Below are 21,460 nucleotides of genomic sequence, written 5' to 3' on the forward strand. Positions count from 1 at the left end.
GGAGGCAGGTGAAGGAATGCGTGTGAGGAAGCCTTTGGGGCATGAGCGTGAGAGCCCTGCCCGGTGGGGACACGCTGGGATGGGACTGTGGAAATCTCCTGGTGTTCCTGGCCCTGGCCATGTTTGTCCGGCCGAGCCTTGGAGGGAGTGATCCTCTCCCCAGCTGTAGAAACAATCTCTTGGCAGCACCTAGCTCTGAGCAGTGCATGGACGCTTGTGCTTCCAGCTCTCATCAAGCTGCTGGTGGCAGATCTGGGAATGATCCTTCCCGTGTAATAATTAACCTGTCCTTCAGTGCTGCCAGCACTTTCCTTTCGCTGACCCTGACCTCCTTTCTTCTGCCACCAACAACAAACACGTGTAGTGTTTTGGGATGATCCCAGCTGCTCCAGGGGTGGCAGAGCCAGGGAGACAGGTGATGTAAGTCAGCGAGTAGGGTGCCTGGTCTGAGGAAGCCGATCATGTGCCATAGGTAAGAGGGCGAGAAGGGAGCAGATCCTGTCCTGCCAGACCAGCCAGCAGCCAGGGTTTTCCCTTAACATCCAGCTTCCCAGTCACTCAGTCTGCAGGCTTTTGGGCGTGTGATTTTGTGTTTGGGTGGGGGTTCACAGTCGTGCTGGGCAAGCAGAGAGGCCCCCAGAACAGCCCTTTGCTTAGCAGGCTCTGGATCTGGGGATCCCAGCACAGTTCTCCCAGCCCTGGGATCATCTCCCCCTCAGAGGAACGAGGGCGTTCTCTTCCCAAGGGAGGGGGTGGAGGCAACGATATGGGAAGCAAGAATCTCAGGCTGATCCTTATTTTTATTTCTTCCCTTTTCTCAGCTGCAGTAAATAACAGCTCCGACACCGAGAGCATTCCCTCGCCAAGGCCTGAAGCCAAAGAAGGAGGCGAAAACGGGGCCAAGGCACCACCCGGGCCGGGAGGTGACGCCGGCACAGAACCGGCAGTCAAGTGGGAAGAGGCTCCAACGCCCCCCGACGCTCCCCCTGCTCCCCCTGCCAACCCCGCTCCTGCCGCCAGCCCCCCGCCGGAGACGGCTCCCGAGGCGCCCAGCAGCGAGGAGAAGGTGCCCGAGGAGCTGGTGGTGGACGTGGTGAAAACGGAGGAGCCGGAGGAGAAGGCGAGCGAGGAGCCCTGCAAGAGCGAGGTGAAGAAGGAGGAGAGCGAAGAGAGCCAGGAGAAGGACAAGGGGAATGACAAGAAGGTGGAAAGCGGCGTCAGCAGCGTGGGGACGGCAGGGACGGAGGGGACACCCAAGGCCGAGAAGAAGGAGAGCCACAAGGGCAGCAAAGGCCCCGGGGTGAACCCCGACAGCGACTCCAGCGCGACCTGCAGCGCAGACGAGATGGATGAGCAGGATGCTGTGGACAAGAGCAGGTAGGAGCGGGGGACAAGGGCATGACCCAAGGGCCAGATGAGCTTTTCCATTGTGTCGCAGTGCCCATGGGTGTTTTTGTGGGCTCCTCCTGGGGAATGTCACTGCTCATGCGGTCCCCTGGCCAAGGGACTTCCCAGCTGTGTCCCCATGTGCCCCCAGCCCTGCGGCTGTTGCTTCCAAAGGGGCTGTGACACAACAAGCAGTGCGATGTCCCAACGCACGGGTGCTTCTAGGACACGGCCGTGGGCAGATGTTGGGTGCAGAGCCACTGCATTTGCTGGTGGCAGCTGCCCATCTGGGTGACGCAATGGAGCGGGTGTGCTCTCAGGGACAGCCGAGTTGGGCTGGTTTGCCAGCATCCGGGGCTGGGAATGGTTTCTGTCTCAGTTGGCATTGGCAGGAGAAAAGTCTCGTCAGGGATGCCTTTTACTGCAAGAGGGGGCGAGTTGCTCCTTTGGCAGAGGTGTTGCTCAGATCTGTAGGGGCAAATTATCCATCCTGGCCATAAAGGCAGGAGAATGTGGTCTGTGTGAGCTTTCCTGGGGCCATGCCAGAGGGTCTTCACCTGAGCCACTGCAGTCCCGAGCCCTCCACCCACCCCTGGGCCTGGCAGCCAAGAGTGCCTCAAACCCTTCATGGATGGCTCTTGGGACAGGGAGGAGAAACGCTGGCTTCCTCCTTGGAGAAACATCTTGCTCCCCTCCCAGCCTTTCCCATAGGGCTCTCCCCACCCAAGAGCCTCACAGATGGAGAGAGGGTTTTCCTTTTTTTAAAGAATATGTGTGAATACACACATCTTTGTAGCACTGAATTTTATGATGGCTCTTGGGCCAGGTGGGACTCCTGTGTACACCCTGCCATTGTATGGGGGGCAGCAGTCCCTCTTTGACTCAGCTGGGCAGGGACTGAAGGCTGGCATCCTGTATCCAGTGTCTTGCAAGCCCTCTGTGGGCTCACAGGGAGCAGTTTGGCAGCAAGATGGGTGCTGCCAGGCTGGGCAGGCTGTGGATGTGTGCAGAGCTGTGGATGGGGTTGTTGAAAAAGCAACTGAGCAAAGTGGTGGGATGAAGTCAGAGGGAGCTGTTGTGCATCCCACTGCTCCAGATGGCCTCTGTTCTTCCCCTGTGGTGGATGCAGGAGCCAGTGGATGAGCGCTGCTGTGTGGGAGCATGCTCTGGGGTGCAGCCCCTCGCTGCCGAGCAGCTGGAGCGGCGCAGGCAGTGCCAAGGGGTGGTGGAGGTGCTGCTGGCCAGCCCCGTGGCAGGGCTGAGGCCTCTTGGCTGCAGTGCTCCTCTCCAGCAATGGCCAGAGTCCAGCACCACCCCTCCCCACCCTCCCCTGCTTCCAAGACAGGGGAAAATCTCCCAGTAAGGGAGAGTGAGGCCAGCAGGGCTGTCCTCCTCCAGTTTGACATTAACCCAACCAAAAGCAGGGCAGCAGTGGCTTGTACCAACTTCTCAGCAGCAAAGGAGCAAATCCTCTTGGGAACAACTTTTCCATCGCAGCTCCTCGCTGAGTCAGCTCCTATCTCGCTTGTCAAACAGTTACCAGCTTCCAGGAATATTAAACACCAAACAGGCGTCCCGAGCTCCCGGGCCACTCCTCTCAGCCGGTGTGGCGATGAGGCGCGGGCGATGGCAGAGCCTGCTGGCACGGGCAGGCTGCAGCTGACGCTGCCATCGGGCGCTTCCCAGCCCAGCAGCACCCACGGGGCTGATCCTCAGCTGGCTCGGAGCTCTGGGCTCCCAGTGGGGACTCGGTGCCCCTGGCAGCTGTAGCTGTGCTCCCCTGCCTTCCCCGTGGGCCCGGGGCTGCGGGGCCGCGGGCGTTGGCGCAGCCGCAGCGTGACTCGCGCGGAGCGGGGCCGCGGAGCCGCGTGAGCCGCCCCGTCACCGCATCACCCGATGCTCGCCCACCCACCCAGCGCCAGCGGGGCGTGGGTGCTCTTCCCTGCGCTTGTGAAAGCATCAAGCTGTCCCCGGCATCTCCCAGAAGAGGACAGAGGGTGGCTGGGGTGTCCCCGCGGTGAGAAAGGGAAGGGTTCAGAGTGGGGGCAGCCTTTTTTTGGTCCTGCAGTTCACACTAGCAAAGGCATGTCCAGGATTGAGGAGGCGCAGCCTTAACTCATCCAAGCTGAAGGAGGCAGCTGGTTGTCTGTGGTTCCATGCAGCGAGTGCTGCAGGAGGGCTGCTGCAAGCACAGCCAAGATGTGGTTCAGCAGGAGGTCACGCCAGATGGGGACATGTGAGGGAGGCCACACACAGATAGCACTGCAGACCTGCAGCATGGTGAGGAGACACCTGCACCGACCATCCCGGTGCTGCACGGCCCATTGCTGGCTCTGCTAGAGGTGCAGGGACTCTGCCAGGCCAGTGCCACATTGGAGCCATGTCTCTGGCTTGGAGGAACCCGTTTTGGAGCTCTGGTAGCCGCTGCCTTTGCACAAATACTATGGAGTCATGTTTGGCTGGGTCATGTGTCAGTGTGTTGGATCATCTGGAAGTTAAATTAGTCCCCATCCATCTCCATGGCAGAAGGAGAAGGAGTGTGGGAAATGCAATGTCATGGTCATCCCCAAAGCTTCATGGCTGGGAGGGGACATTTCCACACTGCTGAGGCTCAGCTGTGAGCCTGCCAACCCCTTCCTGCTCTGACTCTTTTCCCATCCTTCCCAATGCCATCAGCCATCTTAAGGCACTGGTCCTTGGGTTTGGGAGGCGCTGGGTTAGCAGCAGGTGGATAAGAATTGTTCAAGAGTTGTTCATATGGTGATTTCCAGAGCAAAGCACCCAACAGACATCCCATTGTCTGGCGCAAGATCTGCTGGGAGGGACGTAATAAATTAGGCAATTTGCATATTTATGAATTTAATACTGACTTTGGCTTCCGAAGCATCAGGATCCTGGAGGGCTTCAGGAAACCTGAAGATCTTGAGGGTGCTTAAAGGGACTTTAAGGGTTCTTCAGTGTACCTCTTCAAGCACCAGCGAGTGCACAAAGCAGCTGCTGGGGTGGCAGTTCCACAGCTCAGCCTGGCGTGAAGGTCTCAGGAACAAGTGCTGGGTGCCCTTGTCCCCAGCCTTGTGTCTCAGCAGATTTTGGGGCACTGCACCCTTCCAGGAGTGCAGCTTCACAACACCCGAGTGGTTCCACAGGCAGACATGATTGGATTATTTTTTCAGATTTGCTGTCCCTTGGTTGGTTTCCCTGGGTGCCTTACCCTGGTGCCAGTGTGGAGGTGGGTCCCCTTCCCCTCTGATGCCAGGCACTGTGCAGAGCGAGGGCTGGGGCAGCCCCAGCACTATGATGAGTTTATTCCCCACACACGGCCCCGCCACGCTTGTTTATTCATCCAAGGGTGAGCATGGAATGACCTTGAAATTTATAGGCTGAGGAGAGCACTGAAATAACAACTAAAATAAACAAATCAAGCTGTAAAGCTTGAAAACTATGAACTGGCTTCAACAAACTGGAGTCGGGAGGGAGAGAGAGCAGAGGTGGCCTGGGCAGACGTAGTTCCTGAGGTCTCAGCATGAGCTCAGGAGCTGGACATGCTGAGGGTTTGTCCCAAGGGTTTTGCACACCTCCATCCCACCCCATTTTGGTGGCACCACAGGGATGCCCCCCATGTTTGCACAGGGGCTCTGCACGGCTGGCTGAGTGTTACCAGGCAGTTCAAACAGCCAAGAGGAAGAGCAAGTGGTGAGAGCACAGGGCTGCACAGCTGCTGAGTGCCAAATCCCATCCAAATCCAGCCTCTCGTCTTTCAAGTGACCCAAGGGCCCGAGTTGCTTGCACGTGGTGGCTTGCCCTGGCTTTAGCACCTTCTTCCTTGAAGAAGAGCATGAAGCCCTGGGTGAGCAGTATGTGTGAGCTCTGGAGGGTAACACAATGTCCATATTAAACCTGGGCTGGTCGCCTCGCTCCATAACACCCAGCTCTAGAGTGCATTTTCCCTCAGGTTTGTTCTGGACAACAGCAGATTTGCTAGAAATAGCATGGGGATGAGGGAAAGTGGGCTCAAGAGCCTCTTGAGCCAGACATAAGGGTCTTGTTTGGACATGTAGTCCCACGGGGGTTGTCTTAGAGCCCAGCTTCCCAGCAGCCAGCAGCGGTCCAGCACGCTCCTCTCTGATGCAGAGGATGTGCTCTGGGTTTGGCAGCACAGAAGAGCAGGGGTGCAGGGTGTGGGGGGGCCATGGAGCCTGTCCATGGCTGATGTCCTGTTTGGTTCCAGGTTGCTGTCCCCCCGGCCCAGCCTGCTCAACACCGCCAGTGACACCCGGCTCAACTCCTCGCCGCAGAAGCCGCTGGACCTGAAACAGCTGAAGCAGAGAGCTGCTGCCATCCCTCCCATTGTGAGTACCCTGCTGGAGAGGGCAGGGGCTGGGAGCACAGCCTGTGCCTCGTGCACGCTCTCCCCCTGGGCCCCGTGGTGTGTGTCAGGCTTGCAAGGATGTGCTCATCCCTGGGGATGGCCTCTGGTCCAGAGAGCTGTGCCTGGGCGGTGTGAGACCCCGGCCAGGCAAGGTGCTCCCTGTGCAGAGGGTGTTCCCAGCTGCTGGAGCAGCTCTGCCAGCAGCATTTGGATGTCTCTTGAGCTCTTTTATCAGAAAATCGTGGGAGGTCTGGACAGAAAAAGCTTCTCACTGCCACATGACTGCTGCCTCCCATGGGTTTAAAAAGAAGGAGTGCACCTTCCCAGCCCTGCACTTCATCTCGTGCTTGAAGGATATCACCTTCCTCACCCAGGAGCTTTGCTTGGTCCCCCTTTTTGACTGCTCAGTAGCCATGTATTGAAAGTACTGATATGGTGGCTTGGGCTGTGAGAAGAAGCATCCTGGTATCTGCAGGATCAGCACTGGAGGAGCAGTGATGCAGGGTGGGCAGGGAGGAAATCCCTGTTTGGGGTTTGCATGATCAGGGAGGACCCATTCCTAATGCTCCTCCAGTTTCCCATATTGTAGCTTAAGATATGGCTGCTGTAATGTAACTTCTGGCAGAAGCTACAAGCACGTAACTATAGATTACGGTTTTGAACAAGTCTGACTCTGTCCTGTAGTATCACCAGCACAGAGCTGGTACTCTTTGTCACGGGCTTTTGAAATCTCCTGTGGCTAGTGAGCTTTGACACCCTGTTTGGCCTCTGCTAAGACTTGCCATGCTAGTGTGGGGCAGGGGTTTCTCCTAACTCCTGATGTCTTTAAGATTGTTACGGATGTCAACAGCACACGATGAGCATCACCAACTCTTCCTGCTTTGCAGATTTCCGAAGGTTTCTCAGAGGGGGTATTGCAGAGCGGAAGCGCGAAGCCTCAGGTGCCTCCCCACGCCTTGGCTCTCTACCAGCAGCAGATCACAAAAGCCCACGAGTCTGCCCGCGAGGACATGCCCCCGAGCAAGCTGTCACAGTCCCAGCAGCAGCAGGCTGAGAAGGAGCAGCAGCAGCCCAGCAGCAGCCCCAGGGGGAAGAGCCGGAGCCCCGCGGTTGGCGAGAAGGAAGGTAGGGCTGTGTGCGCGTTTATCCGCGCGGAGCACCCGGGCTGTGCAGCTGCACGCAGCCAGCAGCCTTCCCCCTCCTAGGTGAAAGCTTGTTTCGACCCCTGAAAGCTCTTTAATAGCATCTTGAGGCAGGACGAGAGAGGCATGGCTAATTTCCCATGTTCATTAGACAGTACATGATGTCTCATTGAGCCCACAGCAAACCGGGCAGTGTGGAGCGCCAAGGAGGTGAAGATTGCCTTTATTAGCATCTGCCATTCACCAGAGAGCAGAGGGACCTGGAGGCATGCCAAGGCTCTGGGTACAATGGCTCTTTTCTACCTTGCTGGCTTTCTATAAAGAATGCTTTTAATGCACAGCGGGGACCATTATTTCATTTAAAATCAATGCTAATACTGTGACTCGGAGTCCAAAGGTTCCTGTAAAGATTCCCAGTGCTTTCTCCCCGGAATAGCTCTGATGTGGTTTGGCTGCCTAATGAGCAATTCAGAGGTTCCCACCATAGAGCATCTGAAGCATTATTAGCTTGAGCACCTGGGGATCAAGGTTAAGGAGAGACGGGAAGTCCTGATGAAACCATCCTCTAAATGTGTTTTTAATCTGAGTGTTAGAGTCTGTTCCAGTTCAGATTCTGTGTCCCTGCCCCCTGTAGCTAGCCTGTGGCTCAGTTGTTAAGGAAGATGAGAGGCTGTCCCCAACGGCACAGTCAGGGAAGTTGGGCTTGTGTGGTACAGTGTCCACCAGTGCTGGATCCTGAACAGGAATGGGTGCAGCTGCAAAAATCACCTGCTTGTGCACGGAAGAGAAGGGTGGATAAGACTGCACTGAGGAGGCACTGGACTTGGCAGTGATGTTTGCTGGAAAATCACTGCACTAGTTCACCCTGGGGCAGCCAGGATTGTGGCAGCCTGCTCTGCAGTGTCCAGGCCAGGTAGTTATTCCTCAAGCTGTCGTGTTCCTCTGGACAGAAGGATTTGCTTGCATTGCTGGCACTTGGCCACAATTTTTTCAAACAACAAATAGCACCATGTGTGCATCACACCTTCAGAATGTTTTGCATATAAGCAAGGAAGGTGACTGCTCACCTTGCAAGAAAGGGAGTTTCCCCTAAGTCGTGGCGTTGCCACCCGTGAATTCCCATTTCCAGTAGATCTTATCCTGCTGTGCTCCTGTTTGCTGCCCAGGTGTAACAGTTCCCCTCCAGCTCTTCCTCCCCAGTGGCAGGTAATCAGGTTTGATCTCCTGTGCTGTAATCCTGTGCAGATCTGATGCTGCACTGCTCAGCTTCCTTGTGAGCTGGGTGCCACTGCCAGCCCTCCAGCCCTGAGCTCTGCATTGCCCGTGTCCCAGTGCTGCAGCTCCAGCTTCCTCCTGGCCACAGCAGGATGAGGAGGTGAGGCAGATGAGTGGGTATGAGGTACAAGGCAGACTTTAGGTGTTGAAGTCACCCACTCCACTTTGTGGCCTGCTGGCACCGTTATCAAACACAAGGATCTGTTATCCAGGTGGATCTTTTGTTGCTTTGTTCTCTGCAAAGCACTAATGATATGAAGCACTTTATTCTCTCCTCTGTACAGCTCTGAATATTTCATGTTAATGAAAGTAATTATGCCTCCCTGTATCCCTGCAAACATCTCAGTAGGTCTTGGGCTCCAGCTGTGTGCTCTCCAAGCCCTGTGTGGCTGTGCATCTGTGCTGGGTGCCACAGTGGGGCTGGAATGCATGTGGACCCCAGGGAGACTGGGCTGGTCTCCCCTGTTCATAGTGGGAACACATTTCCCTTTGGAAAGGCAGCAGGTTTGTGATGAGTCACCTCAAGGGGAGAAATCAACTCCCCCAAAGTCTTGGTTTCAGTGCAAGTATGGACTCAGGCACTGTCTCAATTCTGTCTCTGCCTCTTGGAACACATCCTGGCTATGGGTCAGGGGTTAGAAGGGAGATAGCCAGATATTCCTGGCAAATCTGTGTGCATCCCTTCCCTCCCCTGCTCTCCGAGCCATCCCAGTGGAGTGGCAAGCCTCCAGACTGCAGACATGGCTTGGAGTTAAACAGGAGAGTCCAGCACAGCCTGCAGAGCCCTCTGGAAAGCAGCCCTGTGCCGCCTCTCAGCAAGGGGCTGACTCCACCAGAGCAGGTACTGCTGTTCCTCCCTGGCTTGATAAGAGAGCTGGAACTCCTGCAGCCGCTGCGGAGATCAACATCCTTCTCACTGCTCTGGATCAGCTTCAAAGCCAAGCCTTGCACACATCCTGGCCCAGGCCTTGGCTGCCTCACAGCCGCTGGCTGGGGCTCTATCAGCTTGGAGGGTGGCCAGGCAGCCATACCTTCCTGAGCCCTGCCTGCCCTTCCACGAGGAGCTGCTGATCCCGGGGCTGGGCAGAGGCAGGCAGCCCTGCCTGGATCTCACCGGCAGCCAGGCGGATCCCTGTGCCCGGTGCCGAGTTGCTGTCAGGCATATCTTTGGTTATCACTGGTGGTTGGAGAGCCAGCAGTGTGTTTTGTGTTGATTTAGTTGTGTTTCATTTGGCCTCTGTAGGCGACGGGGAGCCAAGAGCATTAATTTGGATGACGGATCATATAAACTCTGACTCCTTCGCTCCCATTCCAGGGACTTGATAAACGGTAATAGGAACTCTCTCTTCCCCGTGTAAGTGCTATTTTATCAAAAGCTGGCTGAGTTATAGCCACCCTGTAATGCGGGGGCAATTAGGAACTGGCCACGTTTCACAGGCTGGAGAGGCTCGCAGGGAGGGGACGGCTCCCACGGGGAGGGGAGGAGGACGGGGCTCTCCGAGAGCCATCCAGGGTGCATACAGCCTGGCTGACAGTGCCTTGGCTCCAGGGAGCATCTTCAGCTGGAGATCCCGGCGCTGTTTGCCCCCACACGAGCAGAGCTGAATGGGGCCGAGCTGAAGGGGAGAAGATCAGGGAGTGTGGCTGTGCCAGAGACTCTCCAGCAGTGGGGAGGATGTGCCTGGGTTCCCCTCTCTTGGCAGGATGAAGGGATCCTCTCTGGGATCCTACAAGCGGCCACAGCCAGGGTCTGCTCCCACCAGGCTGCAGAGGTGTGAGTGCCTGCACACCTCTGTGTGCCCAGAATGGATTTCTTCTCTCACTGAGGCAGACAAGAATAATCTCCCAGCTTCTGAGTACACTGAGCATTAATAACGATAATGTAGTAAAGCCTCATTAAATTGGGCCTCTGAAAATCTACTTGCCCTATTATTAGGCTTAGCAGGATTCAGCATCTATTTTTATCAAAAATTGATGGTTAAAGGCTGGGTTCATTTGTGATTGCCATTGTTTACTGCCCAGTTTCTAATTTCTGGTCAATGCAAACGTTACACAGGTGGATCTGGGTAGGAAGGGCAGTGCAAAATGAAGTGTTTATTGATTACAAGCAAATCCTACCCAACCTGCCTCTCCATCCAGAAAAGGCTGTCTCATCCATCTGCTTAGCCAAGCGTGAGGATGCACTTGGCATAGAGCTGGTGCAGATGAAGCCTCTCTTTTCCTCAGCATCTTCCAGCACATGGCAGGGTTCAGGTGTCCCCAGCACAGCTCCTCTATCATTAAACTCTCCTTGGCCTCCCTTCCGCCTTTTTATAGCCAGGATGAGCCCAGCCTGGTATCCAGGATGGGAAGCGGGTAATTTTGGGAAGCTGCACACCACAGTGTAGTCACCAGGAACTGGTACCCTCTGGATGTCCCCCATGCTCCAGAGGAATGCCAACATTGCTGCTTCTTGGCTTTAAGCTCAGGGAAGGATTTGGCAGCATCATCATTAATCCTCCAGCCCTGCCATGCTGGGATCATGTGGAGCTGTGGGCACAGGCAGGAGCTGCCCAGGAGCAATTCACTAATGGCCACGTCCTGGCAAGGAGCTGGACTCTGCATGTCAAAGGCCATCTCTCCTGCGTGGGATGGCACCAGGTCCACAGTGAGCACCAGCAGAGTCACCAACACAGACACCCCACTGCCCTTTAAATCTGAGTGAAATGAATGCTGTCAAATCCAGGCAGTGACACTGAGCTTTTTCCTTTTAGCTTGGGTGGAGAGTTCAGCCTCACCTCATGGCCACGTTGGACTGAATTGAAGCCATCTCCTGTGCTTGGAGCTGGCTCTTGCTTCCCTGCCGTGCTCACAGGGACCCCTCACCCTGCTGGCCACTGACCATGCAGTTTCTTTCTGTGTCCTTTGCAGAGAAGTCCGTGCATTTCTCAGCCATTGCAGAGGTTCAGAAGCTGAGTGCTGAGTCAGTGGCTGCCTCCTGCTGGCCCCCTGTTCTGTCCTACCCCCGGGATGTGATCAAAACTTCTCCCCAGACGGAGCCCCACTTGTTCCAGTATAACCCACCAGGCAAGTAAAACCCACTGGCTGTGTGTGTGTGCCCTCACCTGCCTGAGCTGGGACTGTGCTTACAGCCACTGTCACAGGCTCTTTAAAGGCCCCAGGGTGGTCAGGTGTGTCTCCCAGCTCTGGCTGGGGCAGGTGTAGGGATGTGGATTGTCACAGAGCAGGGTGGGTGCAAAGTCAGACAGGTTTATCCCTCTCTGGCTGGAGGGCAGCTCATCCTCTCGCTGCAGAGGGGACAGAGCAGTAATTTAAACTATTCCAGTCCTTTCCAAAATGCCTGTGTGACTTGCAGGCTCACAGCCAGCCCCTGCTCCCTCCCATTGCCCTTCTGTCCCTGATGCTGCAGCTGCTCCGCCTGCCCTCAGTCTCACTGATGTTTGTGTTCTCCTCACAGGACACCCCATCCCGCTGAACCTGCATGAGAGCTCTCGCTCAGGGCTGCAGAGACTAGCCAGCATCTCCAACCCTCCTCCCCTCATCTCCTCCACCAAGCACCCCTCCGTGCTGGAGAGATCCGTCGGATCCATTTCCCAGGTAGGGCACATGATAGGTGTGAGAGGTGGAGATGCCTCTCCGGGACCATCAGTTGCTCCTGACCTCTCCTCTTGCCCCACAGGGAATGCCCATCCAGCTCCACACACCCTACAGCCCCGAGCACGCCAAGGTCCCCGTTGGTTCCATCACCATGGGCCTGCCACTGGCCATGGATCCCAAGAAACTGGGTAAGGAACTGGGAGAGGAGTTGTTTTTCACATGTTCTGAAAGCAGGAGGGAGCAGGCTTGCCAGAAGCATAGGGGAAAGGAGGAGCACAGGGCACAGCAAGGGAGCACAGAGAGAACTGCTAAGAGGATGAAAGGCTTAGTCCATCAGGGGAGCAGAGACACAGGGAGCTAAATTTGTGCAGTGTAGGAAAGCAACAGCTCGGTCAGGGACACTTCCCAGCCTATAAATACCCTTCAGGTAACACTGTGATCGAAGGAAGGAAATATATTGTTGCTCCCCAGGCTGGTAGGATAAAGAGTAAATGGCCTGAAGTGAACAAAGAAAGTGTTTAGTCTGCAGATTTGGAAGCTCTTGTTAACAGCAGGAGGGAATGGGTGAGGGATCAAGCCTGGGGAGGAGGGATATGAGCTCTGTTTCTCACTGTATGTGGGTTCTGTTATAAACCAGCACAGAGTTTCCAGTGTCAGCTCTGGTCTTGGTGTGGGCAGTACCAGGGTGAAGGATTTGGCTTTGCTGGATGGCATTTGTGCATTCACCACTCTGGGGAAGCCCATTGCAAAGATTTGGAATGGCAAAGGTACCCAGAAGGCGCTGCCTCCGGGCTGGCACAGCCAAGGGCTGTGGCCCCGTGTCCTGCACCTCTGCTGATACCTGGTTAATGTTTTATGTTTTCCAGTGCCTTTTCCTGGAGTAAAGCAGGAACAACTTTCTCCTAGAAGCCAGGCCAGCCAGCCAGAGAGTCTGGTTCTGCAGCCATCCCAGGAGGGCTCCATCCTGCGGGGTGAGGACACGGAGCGGGGGGCACGTGCCCCAGCTGTGGGGAGGGAGGGAGGGAGGGATGCTGGCACTGCCAAGCCTGGTGGATGCCACACTGGCTGCAGCTGCCCAGTGATCTCAGGTTTGACTTCTGGAATTGTGCCCAGCCAAAGGGATCTCTTTACCCCTTTTCTCTGCCTTCCCAAATCAAATCAGGGCCTCAGGTGTTGATTCTGGTGGAGGTTTTGTGTTCAAGGGGCACCTGAAAATCTGTTGCTTAAAACAAAGGAAGACCTGTTTAAATTACATTAATTGTTATTTTCGTGCTCTTCATTGTTGGTGCTGCAGCTATCAGGGACCCCATTTTGGGTAAATACAGCCCTGATGGGTTTCTTTCCCCATTAACCAGGCAGAAGAAAATAAATGCAGAGGTTTCTGGTTTGTGAACCCCCCAGTTAGACAAGTCAGGAGCCTGAGTGCTGTGGGCTGGCTCCAACCCAGGACAGATCTGTGTGAATCAACTCAAGCCACCCTGAGCTGCATCTCACCACAGATCTGCTCTGATCACATCAGGAGAGGCTGAGCCAGGCTGTGCTTTCTCCCAGGTCATAAATCTGCCCAGCACCTCCACAAAGACAGCAGGGAGCTGATAGCCTCAAAAGACCTATATTTTCCCTCCTCTCCACCCCACTGTCACAGGGAGGGGTTTCTCAAGAGACTTGGCACAAAGGGTTCTGCAAGGTTTGGGATTGAGCACTGACAGCTCTTGGAGGGTGTCCCCTCCAGTACCACAGAGACTGGGTCAAATCCTGCTCTCAGTAATCTGAGCCCCACGGGTTTTGTTGAACAGCTGAACAGCAAATCCATCCCCCAGCTCACAGTTTTTGTGTCCTACAGGTACTTCCCTCAGCTCTGCCTCGGGAGGAAGCATCACCAAAGGAACACCCACATCCAGGCCCCCTCCGGAGTCGCCCATCACCTACCGAGGCTCCATCACACATGTAAGTCCCTTGTCACCCCTGGGTGCTGCCAGCTGCAGCCTGTGGTGCTGGACATGGGCACTGGGGGTTGTGGGGCACGCTGGGTGTGCAGGACAGGGCTGTGCAGCAGCTCTGTGGTGCTCCCACCCCATGGAGCCCCTCAGAGGGGTCTGCAAGCAGCCCCCACTGGGGATGGCACGAGCGGTGTCCCATGGGGTGAGCACTGCAGAGGAGCAGAGCCCAGCAAACAGCAGTGCAGCCTTACAGCACCTTTAAACCCAGCTTTGCCTTTTGTAGCTGTAGAGAACAGAGGCAAAGGAGTTGTAAATGGCTCTGGCAAAATCATCTTGTCAGGGCAGGAAAGTGGAGCGGAGCAAAGGAGATGGGTGGAGGGCCCAGGCCAGGTTGGAGGAGGGAGGAGGCTCTGAGGGGCAGGTAAGGTAGCAGGAGCTCCTGCCAGGGCTGAGCATGCTGTGCTGGGGGTCCTGCCCAAAGGCTCTTCAGCAGGAAGATACTTTGGCCTTAATCTCCACCATCCATCTTCAGAAGAGCAGCTGGCAAGCGGGCGATAGTTTCTTGCAGTGTGAATTATTGCTCATCTGGTAACAGAGCAGAGAGCATTAAAAAAAAAAAATCTCTTTCCCATGGGGATTTTATCTGGCCATCATTCAGATATTTAAAGACATTCAGGCTCCAATTTTTGCCTGCCTTCTTCAAGGAGGATGGCCATGTTCGCTTTGGCCCTGGGGACCTGATCCTGAATCCTGGCCCAGAGCAAAGGCTTAGCTTGCCTGGTGCCCTGTGTCCAACAGCTGCCAGGAGTGGGTGCTCAGGGGCTGTAAATAACCCATCAGAGCAAACACTTGCTCCATCCTCTCAGATGCTCCTGCAGCAGCTGTGGGCAGCAGTGGGTGGGCGTGAAGGACCTTGAGTACCATGTGCCAGTTGAGGAGATCAGCAGAGTTTGTTGAGATACTGTTTTGCATCCAGTTAATGAATCCAGCCAGCTGATGAATCAATCCAGATTCCTTTGTTTGGCTGGGGATTAAGGTGCCAGGGCCAGGCCCAGGGCATTGCCTGGCTCTCCTGCTGGCCCAGCAGCCTGCATCCCTCTGCTCCTGCTGCTGGGATGAAGGAGCCCCCTGTTCTGGCAGCAGCTCCTGGTACCAGAGCTGATACTTGATCTCAGATGAGTCATCCAATTCACAGGAAGCAGATCTTGAATATATGCTCTCTGCTCTGAAGCCATCTGTCATCACTTGCTTTCACATCCCCTCGGAGCACATCTGTGGAGGGAGGTGCCTTACCTGGGGCTGGGAGAGCCATTACAGGTGCCCAGATCTGCTGCCAGGGTGGGTGCCCAGGGCACTGAATCCACATGCTGGTATGCTCTGGCTTTTGGGGACTGCTGCTGCTCTGAGGGCTTGGTGGAGAGCAGGGGCACCCCCAGGCAGGGGTGGGGAATGAGCCTGAGTGGCACAACCTGGAAACACCAGCCAGGCTGGCGGGGGCATCACGTCCCAAGGCTTCCCCCAGGCATCAGGCCCCGGGCTTGCTGGGGTTAAATGAGCTGAGTAGGCAGGTGTCAGTCAGGAGTGTCGCTCTGACAGCATCACTGTGCCTTCCCAGAGATGGGGAAGGGGGTCTGTCACCCCGTGGTGGCTGTTCCCAGCTGGCACCGACAGGTTACAGTGGCAGAAGGGTGTTAATCACCAGCGACTCCTCAGGGACATCAGCTCCGTGTGTTTTGAAGGGGATTCAGTGGGCAGGTGCTGTGAGCTGTGCCTGCTCGTGGTGAAGGAGAGGTTTCAGCTCACACTGGTGTGTGTGGGGAGCCTGCTGCTGTTCCTGTTGGAGATCTGAGGCAGGCTCTGCTCCCTGACCTGCTGCGGGACCGGTTTCGCTGTCGCTGCTGTCTCGGCCGGGCGCGCTGCCAGCCCAGCTCCCACACGCAGGCAGCTCCCTGAAGGTCACACTGCTGCCAGCAGCTGTGCCTGGGTGGGCAGGACATCTCTGTGCCTCCTGTGCCAAGCTGGGGAAATAGGCTGCAGGGAAAAGCTAATGCTGGAGCAGTGCCTGCTGTCACTAAGGTGTCCTCAGGGGAGCACCAGCCCTGTCCCCCAAACCTGGGAAGAGGGAGCAAGGCAGGCAGCTTACTCCAAAACACACAGGGTGAGAGCTGCTGTTTCTGTGCTCTCCTCATCCCCTGCCTCTTCCCAGCAGCCTCACACAGATCACGTACCTTTTTACTGCTGCTCGTTATCATTCTCATCAATAATTAAGCTGCAAGTCCCTGGCTGTTGGCTGCGCCAGGAAGCGGAGGCCGGGTGTGCTCCCTGCGCTCAGCTTCCCGCGAGGAACAGCCTGTCCCCGCACGGCGTTTGCTTAATTGGTTGTGACACTGTTAAATATGGATCTTGGTGGCTTTCCAAGGGCACCCCGGCAGAAGTGCTGTACAAAGGAACCATTACCAGGATAATCGGAGAAGACAGCCCCAGCAGAGCAGAGAAGGCGAGGGAGGATGCCGTGCCCAAAGGACATGTCATCTACGAGGGCAAGAAAGGCCACGTGCTGTCCTACGAGGGTGAGTCCTGATCCTCACTGCCTTTTTAGGGCAGGTGCCAGGGGTTTGTGCCACTGTGGCTGGGACTTGGGAGCTATTTGAGGAAAGGCTGATGAAGTACAGCGGACCAGCCTCCTGTCTCTGCTTCCAGTGCTTCTCTCCCTTCTCTCCCTTCCTGCCCTGTGTCCATCTGTCCCATGTGGTTATCTTGTCTTAGAGATGGCAGGCAGGGTTGCAATGATTTTGGGAAACAGGAATGAGGAGAGGACCAGATAGGAAGGTGTTACCTTCTTTCCTAGCACCCTGTAGTGGAGGGGGACTGATTGAAAACATTACAAGAGCACTCCCAAAGCCTTGGGCCAAGGTGGACTCAAACCTGCAAGATGGAGGCAAGTCTGGTAGTTCAGCATAAAGGTTCATTTGGATGTCAGGTTCTCTCTCGCCTGCATTGACTTGGGCACCCTGAGGCTTTTCGAGCATGGGACTGCCCTGCAGGAATCCTCCTGGACCCGGCCTCAGTGTCTGGTGAGTTTTGCTGGAGCTGTTGGAGGTGGTGAAGGCATTCCTGCATCCCACAAGGAGCCTGTCTGGGGATGTGGTGGCTGCACCCCTGCAGCACCAGAAGGCTTTTCCTTGGTAACTGCCAGCAGTGCCTCAGGGCATCAGTGGTACCAGCAGGTGGTCAGCAGCTGCTCCTGCCTGCTCAGCCCATCACAGGACTGCCCCTCAAAGCTGCTCTGCGTGTCCCAGTGCCTCCCGTTGGAGATAAGCAGATGTTGCTCTCCAGTGAGGCTGGGAGCAGCCCCATTCTTGCCTTTCACTGTGTGCTGGGTCAGGCATCTCTGCTGTGGAGCTGGACTCCTGCTGGCTTGCACCTGTAGTCAGGAAGAGCCAACTTAGAGATGCTGCAGCCCTGAATCCTCCTGGGGTGAAGCATTGGTGTGCATAGGGATGGCTGTCCTCATGTGTCACCTCCCTTCTCACTTGAGTTTGGAGATGACTAAGGAGCTGATCCCAACCTCAGCTGCCTCAGTAGGTGTCTCTGGGAAGCTGTTGTGCTGCCTGAGCCCTGTGCCTCCCTCCCTGGGGCACCATATCCATTCCAGCCTGGCAGCCTGGGCCCTGTGGGCAGTGCTGCAGGCGGTGTGTCCCACAGAATTCCCTTTCCTCATGGCCACGAGTGCAGGCAGCTGCTTTCATCACAGGCTGGGTTGTCTTATCCTGGACTGGAGGCAGAGGGTTCAGGTCAGGCCACGGGGACAAGCTCCAGCTGTTATCACCTTTGTGTGTGTCCTGGGACCTTTCAGGACAGGGCTCTGTGCTGTGCCTCCCTCCTGCCACATGGAAACTGGCTCACAGCTTGTCCCCCCAGGGCCACTGTCAACTCTAGCCCAGATTAGAAATGTCACTGAGGAGGACTTGACTGGATGCCCTTTGGGACAGTTGGCAAGGCTTGGCCCAGGGAGGACTCGGGAAGTGTTTCAGGACTTGTTTGTGCAAGAAGCTATTTTAATCACCTCTGCCCGGGCTGGGGGTCGAACGAGGCTGATCTCAGAAATAGCAGCATCAGGGGGAGATGGGGAGTGCTCCTGGCAGTGAGGGCTGCCCATGCCCAGAGCTGGGATCCCACTCCAGGCAATGAGGGAGGGCTGCAGACCAAACTCTCCCCTGTTGTTTGTGTCAGCCTGAGTCCCCCTGGCTGCAGCCTGTGTCACCTCCCACGCTACCCCCCATGGGCACGGATGAGGAATTAATTCCTTCCTCTCCCCAGCAGCCTTTTACATGCTTGGTAGCATTTATCACATCCCAAGTGATCCCGTGAGCTGCTGCAGCCTTGCCAGCCTTCCCTCTCTCCTTCCCCCTGTAGAACCCAGCGAGGCTGAGCAGCCCAGGAACAGAAGAGTTAAAAAAAAAATTAGATAAGAAAACTGAAACTGTTGGTGATTATGAATTTTGGCAAGCAGAAAAAAAATTGCAAATTCTTTAGTGTCATGAGGGTGCTTAAAATAAAAGAGCTGTAATGAGACGAGATCCTGTAGCATGTGTGAGCTGAATTGTGCTAGATTGGTTATTCTCATCCTGCATATGATTGCTGATGGCTTCTGCAAGGCGAGGAACGTGGGTTTGGAATGGTTTTCTTTCTGTTTAGTCTCTCTTCTCCCTCACGCCCTCCCCCTGCTTCCCGGTGGCACAAAGGGTGCCCGGGAGCGCGTCCCCTCCTGCACAAGGGCTGGTGGCAACAGATGTGCCTTGATGACAGGGTGCACATCACCCACATGGTGCTTGGCTGATTCTGAATGTCACCCCCGGATTTCTGCTGGCAAATGGAGCTGAAGCAGAGGCTCAGGCACGGACCCCTCTTGTTTCCCCACACACAGCCCCAAACACTTTGTGGATTGAGTGGGTGCTGATTGCGGAAACCAACAGTGGGTGTGAAGTTGTAATAATCCCATTTTATTAATTACTGGTTTTGCCAAGGAGGAGTTTTGTTCCTGATTGTCCACAGTGGAATGAATGTTTTTTAACTTCCCTGCTTTCTCTAATTGTACAACCACCTTCTCTACCCACAAAGAGGAGGATCAGTGCGCTGGCAATCCTTGGCAAGGGCAGCCTGGCCAGGGATGATGGGCAGAGGCGTTTGTCTCTCCTAGCTGACATCCTGTTTGGAGCTCATGGCACAAACCCAAGGCATTCAGCTGGATCAGAAGCTGCTGAATTCACAGCTCGCTGCACATGATGGGTGCCCATTGCCCGGGGTGGGCCTGGTGCTGCCTGGCATGGGCTGGGCTGTGCTGGTGGTGGGGCTGTAGCTCAGGACAGGTGTCCACTGCCTGTTCACAGGGAACCCACTCCAGGTTTGGATCAGGGGGCAGTCAGTGGTCTCTCCTCTCCCCAGCCCTCACTCCATCAGTCTTTGCACCATCTCTCCCAGTTTCTGTGTGTGCTCAGTGCTGTTTCAAAGGAATCATTCTCAGCTTTGCTTCTCCTCCGTTTTCCCCGATTCTCTCACCCAGGGAGTGTCTCGGCAGATGTTAAGGCTGGCCAGGATCCCAAACAGTAGGTGTCTAGCAAAAATCAAAACAAACAAGGAAAAAAAAACAAAACTCCCCAGACCCAAAGAGTCAAGTTCAGTGGAACTGCAGCTGCTCCCACTGGCTCAGGGCTGTCCTGCTGCCTACGGATGGCCCCACCAGGGAGGGAGGGGACGGGACACAACTGGGTGGATGCTCCTACCCAAGAGGGAGGCACAGAGCTGGAGTCTGAGGCAGGCAGGGAGGGGAGAGAACACCAGCTGAATTTCCTGGAAGCCAATCCCGTGCGATGTTTCTGGCACCGCGTAGCGGCGGCTGATGCTGGGATGAGATCTGACCCCTGAGCAACGCACACAAACAGCAGTAAACACCCTCTCCTGGCCCCTGCTGACTTTCCATGCCTCTTGGTGTTCCCCCCTGCAGGTGGAGTTGCTGCTTCTCAGTGTCCCAAAGAAGACAGCAGGAGCTCGGGAGCTTCCCATGAGACCACAGGAACTAAGCGGACCTATGATATGATGGAGGGGAGGATTGGCCGGGGCTTATCAGCCCGTGATACCTTATCTACCAGCATTGAAGGTGGGTCTGCATGAGACCTTTCACCTGGGTTGTGTTACTGACCTGTGGAGATCTCATCTTGTCTCCTGTCTACATCGTGCATCTGACCAGCATGGGAAAAAAACAGGATGTAGACTGGTCTCTTTGCCTTGAGTGTCTGTCCTGACAGACCAGCTCCAGGAATACAAAAAAAGGGGCACATTTAAAAAAAGGAGAAAATAATTAATTTAGAAATTGTTGGTATTTATCCTTGTTGTCCCAGGCATCCCTGGTAACACTGTCATGTATTCATGGTAAATTAATTGCTGGGTCACAGCCTGACTTTCCCTCTTGGATCTCTTTAGGTCTCATGGGTCGAGCGATCCCTCCAGACCGACACAGTCCCCATAACCTAAAGGAGCAGCATCACATGCGAGGCTCGATTACACAAGGTAACACCTGGGAGCACGAGATGGGCATGGGCAGGGGAAGCACCTCACATGCATGGCCCCTTGTTGTCATCATCAGGGTGGGACAGGAGGAAGCAAGGACGGGCACGTCAAGGTCCAGCTGCAGATCTTTGCAGCCCCTGCTTTGTGCTCAGAGAGATTTTCAGTCTTGCTCAGCTTCTACCAACCTGAATTCTGCCGAAGTCAGGGACGAAATTGTCAGTGATTCGCATGAAGCAGGTTGACATGAGTGTGAAATGGGTGCAGAAGGTGGTGGTAGATGTGAGGTGGACCAGCTGCATTAGTGCTATAGCTGCCCTGTGGGCTCAGTTGGGCACCAGTCCCTGAGTTACATGTGTTAACTGGAGACCCCCTAGAAGTGGGTATCTGCATGGGGACTGGGAGTCCAGGGTCTGCCTGGGGAGTCACCCTCTGCATCCATCATCTCCCTGGGGGTTGCAGGAATACCTCGGTCCTATGTGGAGGCCCATGAGGACTACCTCAGAAGAGAAGCCAAACAGCTCAAGAGGGAAAACACTCCACCAAGGGACTTATCTGATGCCTACAAGGTCAGATCTCACGATCTGACTCCTCTGAAAATGAAATCAGCCCATGAAGACCTGGTAGCCACGGTGAAGGAAGCAGGAAGATCAATCCATGAGATCCCCCGGGAGGAGCTGAGGCGCACACCCGACATCTCTCTGACCAGACCTCTGAAGGAAGGTTCCATCACACAGGTGAGTATGGAGTGAAAGTGGATGAGATCAGTTCTGCTCAGATTGCTGCCCTTGCACAGATCCTGGGAGCCATTCCCAAGGTAAAAGGAGAACAGACACAGCTTTGTGTTGCATCACTGCTAAGAGCTGACGCTCTGCTTGGGTACAGGTTGTCCTGCCCCATCCTTTGAAGGGATTCCTTCCAATCCAAACCATCCTCTAATCCTTCTCTGCAGATAAATACAAAGCCCAGGGAACCCCTGGCACATTGAGAAAGCAATGATCTATCTAGATGTGTAAAGAAAAGGGGACACATTTGCCTCTTTTCCAAGGACAGAGTCAACTCGGTGCCCTCAGCATTTGTGACTCTGGTGCACATAAACTTGGTGTCCTCCCTTCATGGGCAAGTGGCAACCCAGCAGGGCCAGTAGTTAGGATGAAACATGGCATGATATCTCCTGTTGGTCTCCA

At 55.3% G+C, this 21,460-nt stretch overlaps 1 protein-coding gene across 25 annotated transcripts in view; it reads left to right on the forward strand.

Moving 5' to 3' along the window:
- NCOR2 (nuclear receptor corepressor 2) overlaps positions 1-21,460 on the forward strand; it is a 226,408-nt gene that overhangs the window by 189,256 nt on the left and 15,692 nt on the right. For all 25 annotated transcript variants that reach the window (XM_074554206.1, XM_074554221.1, XM_074554222.1 and 22 more), the window contains 12 exons: positions 822-1,377; positions 5,615-5,735; positions 6,643-6,880; positions 11,083-11,238; positions 11,630-11,769; positions 11,852-11,957; positions 12,636-12,740; positions 13,613-13,716; positions 16,129-16,279; positions 19,714-19,866; positions 20,190-20,276; positions 20,736-21,010. In XM_074554206.1, the coding sequence (XP_074410307.1) occupies positions 822-1,377; positions 5,615-5,735; positions 6,643-6,880; positions 11,083-11,238; positions 11,630-11,769; positions 11,852-11,957; positions 12,636-12,740; positions 13,613-13,716; positions 16,129-16,279; positions 19,714-19,866; positions 20,190-20,276; positions 20,736-21,010 (2,192 nt within the window). The remainder of the gene's footprint in view (positions 1-821; positions 1,378-5,614; positions 5,736-6,642; positions 6,881-11,082; positions 11,239-11,629; positions 11,770-11,851; positions 11,958-12,635; positions 12,741-13,612; positions 13,717-16,128; positions 16,280-19,713; positions 19,867-20,189; positions 20,277-20,735; positions 21,011-21,460) is intronic.

The sequence above is a fragment of the Zonotrichia albicollis genome, chromosome 18, assembly GCF_047830755.1.
Source record: "Zonotrichia albicollis isolate bZonAlb1 chromosome 18, bZonAlb1.hap1, whole genome shotgun sequence".
Taxonomy (NCBI): domain Eukaryota; kingdom Metazoa; phylum Chordata; class Aves; order Passeriformes; family Passerellidae; genus Zonotrichia; species Zonotrichia albicollis.